The sequence below is a fragment of the Spermophilus citellus genome (assembly GCF_964194105.1).
Source record: "Spermophilus citellus genome assembly, chromosome: 6".
NCBI classification, from domain to species: domain Eukaryota; kingdom Metazoa; phylum Chordata; class Mammalia; order Rodentia; family Sciuridae; genus Spermophilus; species Spermophilus citellus.
This window is the reverse complement of record NC_138187.1, coordinates 105,351,680-105,364,497: the sequence shown is the minus strand read 5'-3', so window position 1 is coordinate 105,364,497 and position 12,818 is coordinate 105,351,680. Positions and strand designations below refer to the sequence as shown.

Here is a 12,818-nt window from a genome sequence, read left to right as displayed (position 1 = left end):
ACTTTCCCATCCAGTGGGAAATTCACTGGCCTTAGGGTAAAAGGATGGGTCCTGCTTTTGATCCTGTGGGCTTTCTCAAGTCTCCCCTGCCATCAGTTTTTTCATTTTTATTATGGAGTAATTGAGCTTAATGTTCTTTAAGATCATCCTCTTACTTTGTATTTTGAGGATTCCTTTGATATGTGTAGTTTAGATGGTGCTGGGTATTGGTGCTAATGTCTTGTATCCTTATCTCCTATTCTCAGCCCTGTTCCCTTCTAAGCCAAGAATAAGCACATACCATGGTTGTTATTCTTCAATACCCTCATAGGTTCTGTCTTCCTCTTTACAACCCACTAGAAGAAGACCAAATAAGCAAATCAGTATATTTTTACTAGAGTAAATCAGGTATATATATGCATGCATGAATATATCAGGCAGTTGTTTTATTTTGTCAGATCCTGTTTCTCAGAGAATTCTGAATATAAGTGAAATCTGATGTTCTTGAGGCAGAAACTTTTGACTAAATAGGACTGCTAGGATCACCATTTCAGTTAAACTGAGCAATGGGTCAGTAACCTAGTCAATTTAATCTAAGTTCTGATTGAATGGCTTTTTTTTTTTTTTTTTAACCAGTATCCATAATAATCAGTCCTTCTGGTCTTGGCAGGTCCAGCTTGTGCCAGTCTAGATTTAGGTAGAATTAATGGTAGTAAAAATTAAAGGTCTAAGAACTTTCACTGCTACTATACCAGGATGGATAGAAAAGAGCACTGTAGGGTATGTCTTTAACCTGAAGACTTCCAGGTGAGTATGCCTTTAGGCCGTTGCTATGCCACTTCTGGCCACACCTAGCATCAAACATTTGCTCTACAGATAGACTATAACCAGCATCATGCTGGAGGTTAATGGGGAGACTTCCTGCACCACACCTTCAAAATTAAATAAATAACATATTATTGTTATCCTCAGCCGAGGATGTTTAGAAAAACCTTTTTTCTTGGGACACAGAGATTCAGGGTTAGAGTTTGGCAAAAATGCAAACCATTATTTTATTCAAATGTTAGAAATGGGTGATATTTATGTTAAGATATTTTAATATGTGAAACTAGGATTTTTTTAAATTATAAAATACACACATGCATATGTACGTTCATATAAAGACTGATTATATGTACATTTTTCCCCTCGGTCTGTTCTTTTGTGCCTAAATATTTTTAAATGCCAGCTGTTTTATTGAATTAATTTTTATGTAGTAATCTGACTGGTTAATAACTCAGTCAAAATAGTTGCTTGTTGCTATCACAAGATTCTAAGGGTGGTTGGGGCAAGAAAAAGTCTTATGCTTGGCTTTACCAAAATCACCTGTAGACTCTTGGGCACAGAAATATTCCTAATTGTGACAGTATTTGTATAGAACATGATCTGTTTCCATAAACACAGTGAAGCCACATATTTCATTTAGTCTAAGCTCACAGCTGTATATAGTTTTATTCAGGTGGTTTCTTAAAAGCCAAAATTAAGTTATGCTAATTCTTTTTTGTTTTTGTGGGCCACTGTTTTCATTCTTTATTATTCTGGTTATTTTGGGGAGGGGGATATGCCTGTATTGTTCATTTTTAAGAAAGTAGAAAATATGTGAGAAAGCATTTGATGACTTGCTTTAGTAGAGTTTTGTATCCAGATATTAAGTCAGGTTCCAGTAGATTATAATTGGTATTGCATGAAATTACTTCTCTTATTTGTTTACAGTTGTATTCTTTCTTAAATTTTCTTCTTTCAGAGAAGAGTTCCAGTCACAAATGCATATGTGATGCATTTTGACATTTACTACTAAGCCGAAATGCAGAAATGAAAACCACCCGTCCGTTTTAATATTCTCAGATGTGATTAGATGTACTTTATCATGGTTTTATGCTACTGGCTTATAAAAAAAAAATACATTAAAAAGGGAAACAGTTAAACAACTAGGACCTGCAAACCCAATGCTTCTGGGATGAACTGGAACATCACAAGGAGCGATTTTATTATGCATAAGCAGACCTCAGCAGAGCCCTCAGCCTAGATTTATACACATTTCCTTCATCAGCAGCTGTCACAAGACACTTTGCCTCCTAGAATGGCAGACATTTTCCCCACAGAGTTTGATGTGGTTATAATAGGGACAGGTCTGCCTGAATCCATCCTTGCTGCTGCATGCTCAAGAAGTGGACAGAGGGTTCTACATATTGATTCAAGAAGCTACTATGGAGGGAATTGGGCTAGTTTCAGTTTTTCAGGATTGCTATCCTGGTTGCAGGAGTATCAGCAAAACAGAGATACTGAGGAAGAAAATACTGCCTGGCAAGACTTGATTCATGAAACAGAGGAAGGCATCACTCTTTGCAAGAAGGATGAAACCATTCAACACATAGAAGTTTTTTGCTATGCCAGTCAAGATAAAGAGCACAATGTTCAAGAGATCGGTGCTCTTCAGAAAAGTCCCTCCTCAATGGCATCTAGTACCCTCATTGAATCTGTGGATTCTGCGTGCTTGCCCAAAGAAAGGGACTCATCATACTTCACTAGCTCTGAAATATCTGCCCAACATACCCAAAAAAGTGATAAAGATATTTCACTAGAAGTAACTGATATACAAGAATCATTAGAGAAAGATAAAACTTGTATACACACAATTTCAGGTGGGAGTAAAGGTGAAAACAAACCTACAATAGAAGATAACATTGATCAGCCAAAGAGAAATAGGATTACTTACCCTCTAATAGTGGAAGAAGGCAGGAGATTTAATATTGATTTGGTATCAAAGCTGCTATATTCCCAAGGATCACTGATTGATCTTTTAATCAAATCAAATGTTAGTCGTTATGCAGAATTTAAAAATGTAACTAGGATTCTTGCATTTCGGGAAGGAAAGGTAGAACAGGTGCCTTGCTCCAGAGCAGATGTGTTTAATAGCAAAGAACTCACTATGGTTGAAAAAAGGATGCTGATGAAATTTCTTACCTTTTGTTTAGACTATGAACAACAACCTGATGAATACCAAGATTTCAAGCAATGTTCATTTTCAGAGTTCTTAAAAACTAAAAAATTAACCCCCAGCCTCCAACACTTTATACTACACTCAATTGCAATGACATCAGGATCATCATGTAGCACATTAGATGGCCTTAAAGCAACAAAAAACTTCCTTCAGTGTCTTGGACGGTTTGGCAACACTCCGTTTTTATTTCCCTTATATGGCCAAGGAGAAATTCCCCAGTGTTTTTGCAGGATGTGTGCTGTTTTTGGTGGAATCTATTGTCTTCGACATAAAGTACAATGCCTTGTAGTTGACAAAGAATCTGGTAGATGTAAAGCAATTATAGATCAGTTGGGTCAAAGAATAAATGCTAAATATTTTATTGTGGAGGATAGTTACCTTTCTCAGGAAACATGCTCCAATGTGCAGTATAAACAGATCTCAAGGGCAATACTCATTACAGATCAGTCTGTACTAAAGACAGAGTCAGATCAACAGATTTCCATTTTGATAGTGCCTCCAATGGAATCAGGAACCTGTTCTGTTCGGGTCACGGAATTATGTTCATCAACCATGACATGCATGAAAGACACCTATCTAGTACATCTGACCTGTGCATCTTCAAAAACAGCAAGAGAAGACTTAGAATCCGTGGTGAAGAAATTATTCACTCCTTTTACTGAAACAAAAGAAGAAAAAGAAGAACTTAGAAAGCCAAGACTTTTGTGGGCTCTATATTTTAATATGAGAGATTCCTCGGGAATCAGCAGAAGCTCCTATGATGGCTTACCTTCAAATGTTTATGTCTGCTCTGGGCCTGACTGTGGACTGGGAAATGAGCACGCAGTCAAACAAGCAGAAACTCTGTTTCAGGAGATGTTTCCTGGTGAAGAATTCTGTCCTCCTCCTCCAAATCCAGAAGACATTATCTTTGATGGTGATGATAAGCAACCAGAAGCTCCTGGAACCAACGTAATAATGGCCAAGCTTGAATCCCCCGAGGAAAGCCAAAACTTGGAAAGCCCGGGGAAGCATCTTCAGAATTAGAAAAGAACTCAAAATGCTCTTCATCCTGGAATCGATATATTATTATTTGAAGGACAGCTTCCTACATAAAAGAATGGTATGCAGATGTCTTTAACATGATTTGAGACATTGGGCACTGGGTGTCTTTGTGAACCTATTATTTGTCACTGGACTTTTTTTTAATTTCAGAATTGGCTCCATGATCCAGAATATCAAAAAAGGATTAGCTTTATTTTAATATTGGGTATTGTGTGAGGGTTCCATGTTAGCAGCTTTGCTAAAGAAAAGTAATATTGTGCCTACTACTGGTCTTTAAATTTTCTTTATCTACAGAACAATTAATTTCATTTAAGAAACACTCTAGTTACTATTGCAGCTACTAAAATTGCTATCACCTCTGCTTGAATAGTGAAACACATACAAATAATAAATTTTGTGAGTCTTTTGTAAATAATATAAACATGAAGGCTTGGTAGTAGGAATAGCAATAGTACAAATACCAATATGATAAAATACAATTGTTTCTAATTGTTAAGTCTGATGTTAACAATACATTTTGCAGGTGAATTTATCTACTTGACCCTTATAACCCATGAGGCAGTGAGACCATTATAGCCTTCTACTTTAAAGAGTCAAGAGTTTGTAGTTGAAGAGCTCATTTGTGGGAGATACACTCCAAGGAAATTTAGAAGTTAGAGTAGTTAAAAAAAAAAATCTGTAAAACCTTGCTTTGACATCTAAAACAAAAGATCTTCCAACAAGTAACTCAGGCCAAAATAAAAAATAAATGACCCCAGAAAAAAGATATTTCAGGATGACCATTCCAAAATTCCTAAAAAGGATCCAAAGGAAAAACTGAGTGGGACACTTTTAACCTAGGATTATAGATGAGTTTAAAATTCTCTGCTTAAATAGATTTTCTTATCCCAGTTTTCTCAGGATGAAACTACCACCTTGTTGTCTCTGTCACTTTAATTAGCAATAGTAACCAAGATACCGAGTCAAAGTAGGATTTACTGTGCCCCTATGGTTGTGTCCCATCCCACAAATAGGTAACAACAGCCTTCATAGTTACTTCTGCTTCTTAGCTATATCTGGAGAATAAACGCCCCCCATCCAAAGTTAAAAAAAAAAAAAAAGTCATTTACTCCAACTTTCTAAGGTGAAAGCTTGGGAAGCTGTCAGAGGAGGTGAATTTCCATGATTAATTCCATTTCCAATCCTTAGGCAGAGAGAATGATAATCCTATAGAAACCCAAACCATTTCATAACCGTTTTTGTTCTCAAAATAGCATTTACTATTTGCTGGGCATACTGTGCTTTCTCACTACAGTTTCTCAATAATATAAGGCAGATACTATTGAATACATTTTCAAAGAAGTATGGAGATTCAGTTATTAATCATTACTCATTCTGATGTGTGGATGAGCCAGTATTGGAACCCATTCTTTCATGATTCCATAAACCATTCATCTTTCCATCTGCAATCATTGTTAGGTACAGAATGAGAAGGAAAAGGTGCCCATGAAAATCAAAATCTAATTAATGTTGCTGGGCAAGAAAAGTAGACAGACCCTGGTCTTGCAGCTTATTGTTAAGTCAGAGAAATGTGAATAAGATTAATTAAATGTTTTAGAGCTATGAATCTCATTGAAGCAGAATTCGACTTAAGTTTAACAAAATAATGCTCTTTGGTGACATCTTTTGGTCTGAAGTTCTAAAAAATGTTAGTAGACCAAAATATGTTCTAATTCAGTCCTTCATCACAGATTTAAGTAATTGACAGATTTAAGTAAGACAGATTTAAGTAATTGACAGCATACTGGAAGTATAAAAATCATGGGTTGATATTAATATTGACTTTTAAAATACAGTAAAGTGGTATATTAGTAAGTAGATCCTAAAGTTTAAACCTATCAAAAAGTTGAAATGCCTGATTACTACAAAATACTAATTAAAATGAATAAAATTGTAAGATAAATAAAATGAAAGTGAAAGTAATTCAGACTTGCCAAAGTTTTTCAGTATCACAGGTTATTCATGAGAAATACAGAAAAGTAACAGTGAAAAGTTGCAAAATATGGTATCAACAGACATAATGGAAATAAAAATAAAAAGTATTATATGAGGCCACAATAGAGATTGTTTTAAAAAACTAACAAAATGAATATCTTACTTAAATCAATACAAAATAGCAAGTTGGAAATAAGACAAGTTATAAACTGTAAAAAGCATTTAAAAATATAGAGGATATTATAATCTAGTACAGTTTTCTGACAAATTAGAATTTGACCCAATGGATTTATTAACTTTTTTAAATGTTTAAGAAAAATATGTATCAAAAAAGATGATATACTTACATTAATTGCATTTTGGGGTACATACGGCTTCAATATTAAAATTCAAACATTCTTTAAAAGGTCTCATTCTTAGCAAATGCAATATGAAAAGGAAAATGTTGGCAAATAATACATCAACAAAAGTCTTTATTTATTGTGACTCAGAATTAGAAGGCTGTTGTTCAGCAAAGCAGCCATTATATCAACATAAGTAGAATAAAATGGTAAAAAATCCAAAGTATTAGCTACTGCCAAAGTTAGTAGTCTCAACTCTTTAAAAATTTATCATTCATCTTTGATTTAATTATCTTTGGTAATGATTTCATTTTTTTAGTGTGATAATTACTTGAAACTAATAATTAATATTCTTATTGAGGAAACAAATATTTCTCAGTTTGAAATTAAACTATGCTGGCACCATTTTCTTTATATATGGTTGAAGAAATTTGCCATTGTGAAAAAGAAATTCACAAAATAAGAAAGATAAGAAAACACCACAAATTTTATTTTCTATTTACATGGCTTTATAGCTAGCTAATCTTATACTGTCACATAAATCTAATAATGAGACTAATTCAGGAAGTTGCAGGATATATCATTGTTAAAAATCTAATTTCTATATGCCAACAGTGACTGCAATTTAAAGTGTTTGTGTATTAATATATATGAACCATATAAAGGATGTTATGCAACTATATTGAGACAATTTAAGAAAAATGCTTAAATAGAAGCAGGTTGAAGGAGCTAAATTTAAAATATGTGCATACTCTCATGAGAGACATCCTGATATAATGGAAAAGTTGTACATGTGGAGTCCTTGCATCACATCTTATTAGTTGTCTCATCTCAGGGAAAAACACTTTTAGCTTCCATTTTACCACCCATATTAGAATTAATAATTATTGTGAGGATTGAGTTAGTGAACATGAAATTATTGTCCAAAGGAATGTCAATATATGACATGGATGTGTAGATTTATTTTAATACCATTTAACATTCCTACTGGATGTTTCATGTAACTTGACAGAATTGAAAGAAATTACCTAGGCAAGTAAACAGGTAAAGATGTTTTTAAATTACGAGAAAAAGTGGGAGCTTTGCCTTTTAAGTTTTTGAAGCATGCCTTTGAGGGACTTATCTAAAAACTCTGTGATGCTGAGCAGAAAGCTTAGCTAATATGCATAAACAGAAAGAGGTATTTAATAGCCACTGACAGAAAGTATTTAATAACTATTGGTAGAAAGACTAGTTGTTTCATTGTGGACATAGATTAACATCATATGATAATGCAATTTATGCCAGTTGAATTAAAATGTTAACTATAAAAGTAAAAATGAAAATATTACAATTTTCATTCCAATATTGGTGCCAAGGAACTTCATGGCAATGAGAAATATTGACAAGGTAGATCAACAAATAAAAAGGTGAAAAATTATAATAAACAAAAAGAAAAGATGGAATAAAAAGGGGGTTTGCATTATATAAGTGGTTTAATAATGTTTTTAAAAGTGGATGGAAATCCTTAAGGCTTTGTCCTCTTTACTAGGTAGATTTAGTAAGGGATAGGTTACAAATGAGAAGATATAAGTAAAAATAAATTTTTAGAAAGATGTTCAAGTTAAATATTTTAAAAGGAGATTTAAATGACTTTGACCTAGTTCTTGCTATTAAGCAAAACTTTTAAATTTGTGTTTGTCTATACCAATAGCACTATATATTAGTAGTCATTTTAAAGAACTTTTTAGAAGACTAACAAGAGCTCTGTAACTGATTTTTTTTTAAATATACCAGATCACTTTGAATACCACATGTATGCCTGGGAAAATACTTAAAAGAAAGAAAGAAAGAAAAAGCTACTTGTAGCAGTTCCTTTCATACAAATTTAAAAGAAAAAAAGCCTATTAATTCAGAAATGGATAAATTTTGGTGTATTGTGTTGCTATCATAAACATATAGCCATTAGTTAATATTGATATATGTAAAATTGTATGCAAAACTGAGATCAAAAAATGTTAATTAGAACATATATTTACATATTTGTATAAATTTGTATGTATCTGTGTTGAAAAGAATCAGAAGACATTTAAGTAATTGCAGCTTAATAAAGGGTTCTTTTTTCTGTAAAATACTGATGTGTAAAATAAAGAATAAAAGATTTATTGTAAGTTGGAATTCTGAATTGTTGAGAAAATTACTGATTTTTTGGAAACTCCTCAGATTCTATTTTAAATTAAAATTTTTTAAAAAAAATTCTAAGTGGTAAAGGTTCAAAAAGTTAATCTCCAGAAATGTGTGGCAGAAAGTTTTCTAAGTCTTGGTGGAAAGGAATTCTTGGTCACAATGGACTTTGTATCTTTCGTAACTTAATTGCCCAGCATTAAAGAATGATAATAAAAATAATAGTAATGTGTTCCAGGACCTTAGCAGTTAGAAATTGCATACTTTCATGGCCCCAAATCCAAGAACAGACATAATATGGGAGTGTCAGAGCAGAGAGAAGAAGGCTGGATTCATAGAAGTGGCTGAGTGGGGTCTGCAGGGAGACCTATGTTGAGGACAGATTTCAGGACTGAGGATGCAGGCAGACCATTTCTCCCAGTCCCTAGAGATCCAAATCAAGGTGATTTAATTCAACAAACAGGTTAAACACCAATTGGATTCTAAGATCCAGAAATATAAAAATGAATAGAATAAATTCTTTCTACCTGAGAAACATTTTGTTTAGAATATTTAGTTTAAAGTCTCTTTTACCTTAATGAGTACTTTATACCTTTTCTATACATCACAATTTCAGTTGTAAATACCACTGTTCCCCTTCCCTTAATTCACCAAAGAAAAAAATGCATGGCATTTATTTTATAGGGTGCCCAAATCTTTTGTTACACCCTTGGAAACAGGTAGCTAAAGGGTTAAAATCTGGGTCAGCTAGCACTTTCTGAAATCTATTTCAGCTACTAATTATTTATTAGTATAGCTTTGTGTCCTGCTTGGGGTAAGAGCAAAGAGAAGGTAGAAGAAATTGGGTCCATAAACTCAAAAAATCATTGGGGGTTTGGAGAGTAGGAAGTGTAAAGTAATCTAAGTGAGACAAGCAGATCAGTTTTAATACCAAGAAATCCTCTAGTAAGTTTAATTTGCTTTTATCTGGAAGGATCAAGTCATGCTCCCATTTGCCTTGAGTTGTTCCCTCTGAAGATTTTTAAATGTGTACCTTCATTATAAAGAGGCATTGTTTCTAGCAGAGTTCCTTTTCATTTAATCGACCACCTTATGTATTCACATCGCAACAGCAGGGGGTGCAGTTCCTCCAATTTTCTATCAGGCGTTAATAATACAGAACATGGTTCACCTGAAAGAGTTTGACTAACATTGTGACGACAGTTCTGCTTCAGCATGTATAGGAATGCTTTTCTTCTGACAACTCTATTATGTGATCCGAAGAATAACTGCAGAAGGTAAGAATGGGCAAGTATTTATATTTACTTTATAGCTGAGACCTGGAAGAATCAAAGTAACTTGCCTGAACTCACTCCTAGTTAGTATTTAGATCCACTAGTAAGACTTGAAATGCTACTATTCCATTTTGCCTCCATCACAAGAGAGGGAATTATTGCGTATATAAGAGTGCATAACAACTTGGGTTAAATCCTCAGTTCCATGTCCTAGTTTCTATGTTCAGTTTTGGGAATACAATATAGTGATTATAACACAGAGCACTTACCATATGCTACATATTAACTATAAGTTCTTGTTATCTTTATTTGGTCCTCATAACAATCCAATTGGTAGGTACTTATTCCCATTTTGCAGTTGGAGAAACAAACACAAGACAAAGAACTTGACCAAGATCACATGCTGTGCTGGTAAGTGGTAGAAGGGACTTCAGATGCAGGCAGTCTGATGCCATAAACCAAATGTGACAGGGATATGACGTGGTATTTTCAGAAAGTTGTCAAATCTGGTTGTCAATCAGATTAAGTCCAATATTTCAGAAACTGGTATTTCTTCACTATATTGTTACATGTTTTCAAATAACCCCACAAGGGTAGTAATGTTTTCATGTAAAATGAGAAATATGACTCAATACCTTTCTCAAAATTACAGAATTAGTTAAGTAGTGCAACTTTCAATCTATTGGGACTGACATTGTTGCACAAGTAACCACTGTTTTAATCAGGCTGTAGTAATCACTATAATATAGGTGTAGATAAACTTTAATGGATGCACAAAGAAATGACTTTTGTCTGACTAGGGAAATCTGGGGATGATTCACAAAAGCAAAGGTATTTGGACTGGGCCCTGAACAGGATTTCCACAGACTGCTGTGTGGGAAAACATTCTGTGCAAAAAGAATGGCAGAAACAAAGCATACAGGTATCATGGACATGACGTGCCTGGCTCAAGCATGAGGAGAGCCTGCACTGATGTGGAGAGGCAGGACATATGGGATAGGGGCCAACGAGGTTGGGACTTTCATTCAGTGGATAACATACTGTGCACGTGTTTTCTTCCTAAGACCTGTATTTCAGAGGCTACCCTGGTGGCTGTGTGTAGGAGGCTGGGAAGAAGGTACAGAGACTGGATGCAGGTGATTGGTAAGGGGGAAGCATGTGATAAGACCTGGGTAGGGCAGGGTGATAGAAATGAAAGAAGCAGAGAACACTTTGGAGGTAGAAATAGAGGACCTGGAGAATGATTTTGTTTTTTTATTTACTTTTATTTATATATGACAGCAGAATGCTTACAATTCTTTTTACACAAATAGAGCACAATTTTCGTATTTCTGGTTGTATACAAAGTATATTCACATCAATTTGTGTCTTCATACATTTACTTTGAATAATAATGATTATCATGTTCCACCATTATTTCTAACCCCATGCCTCCTCCCTTCCCCTCCTATCTAGAGTTCATCTATTCCTCCCATGCTCCTGCTCCCTAACCCACTATGAATCAGCCTCCTTATATCAAAGAAAACATTCAACATTTGGTTATTTGGGGTTGGCTAACTTCACTTAGCATTCTCTTCTCTAACTCCATCCATTTACCTGCAAATGCCATGATTTTATTCTCTTTTATTGCTGAGTAATATTCCATTGTGTATATATGCCACTTTTTTTTTTATCCATTCATTTATTGAAGGGCATCTAGGTTGGTTCCACAGTTTAGTTATTGTGAATTGTGCTGCTATAAACACTGATGGGACTATGTCCCTGTAGAATATTCTTTTTTAAGTCCTTTGGGTATAGACCGAGGAGAGGGATAGCTGGGTCAAATGGTGGTTCCATACCTAATTTCTGGAGAATGAGTATATGTCCCACATAAGAGAGAGAGAATAGGAAGTTGAAAATGACTAAAATTTCATCTTTGGTATTTGATTGAGTGATACATTTAACCAAGACTGGGAACAGGTTTTGAAGAAAAGCAAATGGATTTGGTTTTGCTCATACAAGATAATCAGTATATGGTTTTGGAAGGTCTTAGAGTACTCTGCATGTCAAGCTAAGGACTATTGACTTTATCCTAGTAGAGAAACAATGTTATTAAACAAGGAATTGAACTGGTTACATTTGAGGGGTGTGTGTGTGTGTTGTGTGTGTGTGTTTTTCCCTATCCTCACACCCCCACCCACTATGTTTGGAGGATTACAAAGGAGGCATGACTGCAGACAGAGAGTCTAGACATAAGGCTATTATAGTAATTTGGCAAGAGATGGTGAGGATCTAAATTAGGTCAATAGTTGGAGAGCAAAGGACAGGTTTGAGAATTATTGAGAAGATTAACTCAGCATGACTCAATGGTTGGTCGCACATGAATGCTGCAGGAAAATTTAAAAAGAGCTGGTAGATATAGACCTAGGGGGAATATAGACATAGTGCCCAGCCTGAATTTAACACAGTAACTCCTGCTTTTGGATTAGTTCTGGGTTAGAAAGATTCCTTTTCTAGAATTCCTAAGTACACTCTATTTATTTATTTTCTCCTAGGCTTATGAAGAATCAAGGATTTGAATTAGGTATTGCCAATACCTTGACTACCAGAGAATCTGTCTTAAGATCTGTCCAAATAGGAAAAAAAAAAAAAATGCAAGCCAATGATGCAAGAAGGAATACAAAGTCCTGATGGCGTTATTTCAGGCCCTAGTTATGTGCCTCACATCTTTTTTCTATTGGGCAACTATGGCTAAAACAATTGCCACTTTGAACTTTTGGTTACATAGATAATTCATTTTTTTTCCTTAAGGAAAATAAATATAGAATAGAAATAGCATATAATATAGGAGGAAGAGTCAGTTGTGTGGTACATGCCTGTAATCCCAATGACTTGGGAGGCTAAGGCAGGAGAAACCCAAGTTCAAGGCCAATCTCTAATTTAGAGAGATCCTGTCTCAAAAAGTGCACCTTCATTCAATTCCTAGTACTGGGGTAGAAGGGATATATATGTATATACACAAAC

The 12,818-nt window shown here is 34.6% G+C and overlaps 2 protein-coding genes across 4 annotated transcripts in view; both read left to right on the top strand.

Moving 5' to 3' along the window:
* The window catches only part of OPN3 (opsin 3), a 48,865-nt gene that overhangs the window by 2,562 nt on the left and 33,485 nt on the right, over positions 1-12,818 (top strand). Inside the window, exon 2 of one of the 3 annotated variants that reach the window (XM_081299002.1) lies at positions 1,763-1,900. The exons of 1 other annotated variant lie outside the window; for it this stretch is intronic. In XM_081299002.1, coding sequence (XP_081155128.1) covers positions 1,763-1,803 — 41 coding nt within the window. In that variant the 3' untranslated portion in view covers positions 1,804-1,900. Of the gene's footprint in view, positions 1-1,762; positions 1,901-10,524; positions 10,959-12,818 lie in introns of those variants that run through there. One more of the 3 variants, XM_081299001.1, reaches the window with a different exon arrangement.
* On the top strand, positions 2,099-8,513 carry CHML (CHM like Rab escort protein; the record flags this gene model as incomplete). Its single annotated transcript, XM_081298999.1, has 1 exon — positions 2,099-8,513. One exon carries the CDS (start codon positions 2,099-2,101, stop codon positions 4,043-4,045), a length of 1,947 nt encoding a protein of 648 aa, XP_081155125.1. The 3' UTR covers positions 4,046-8,513.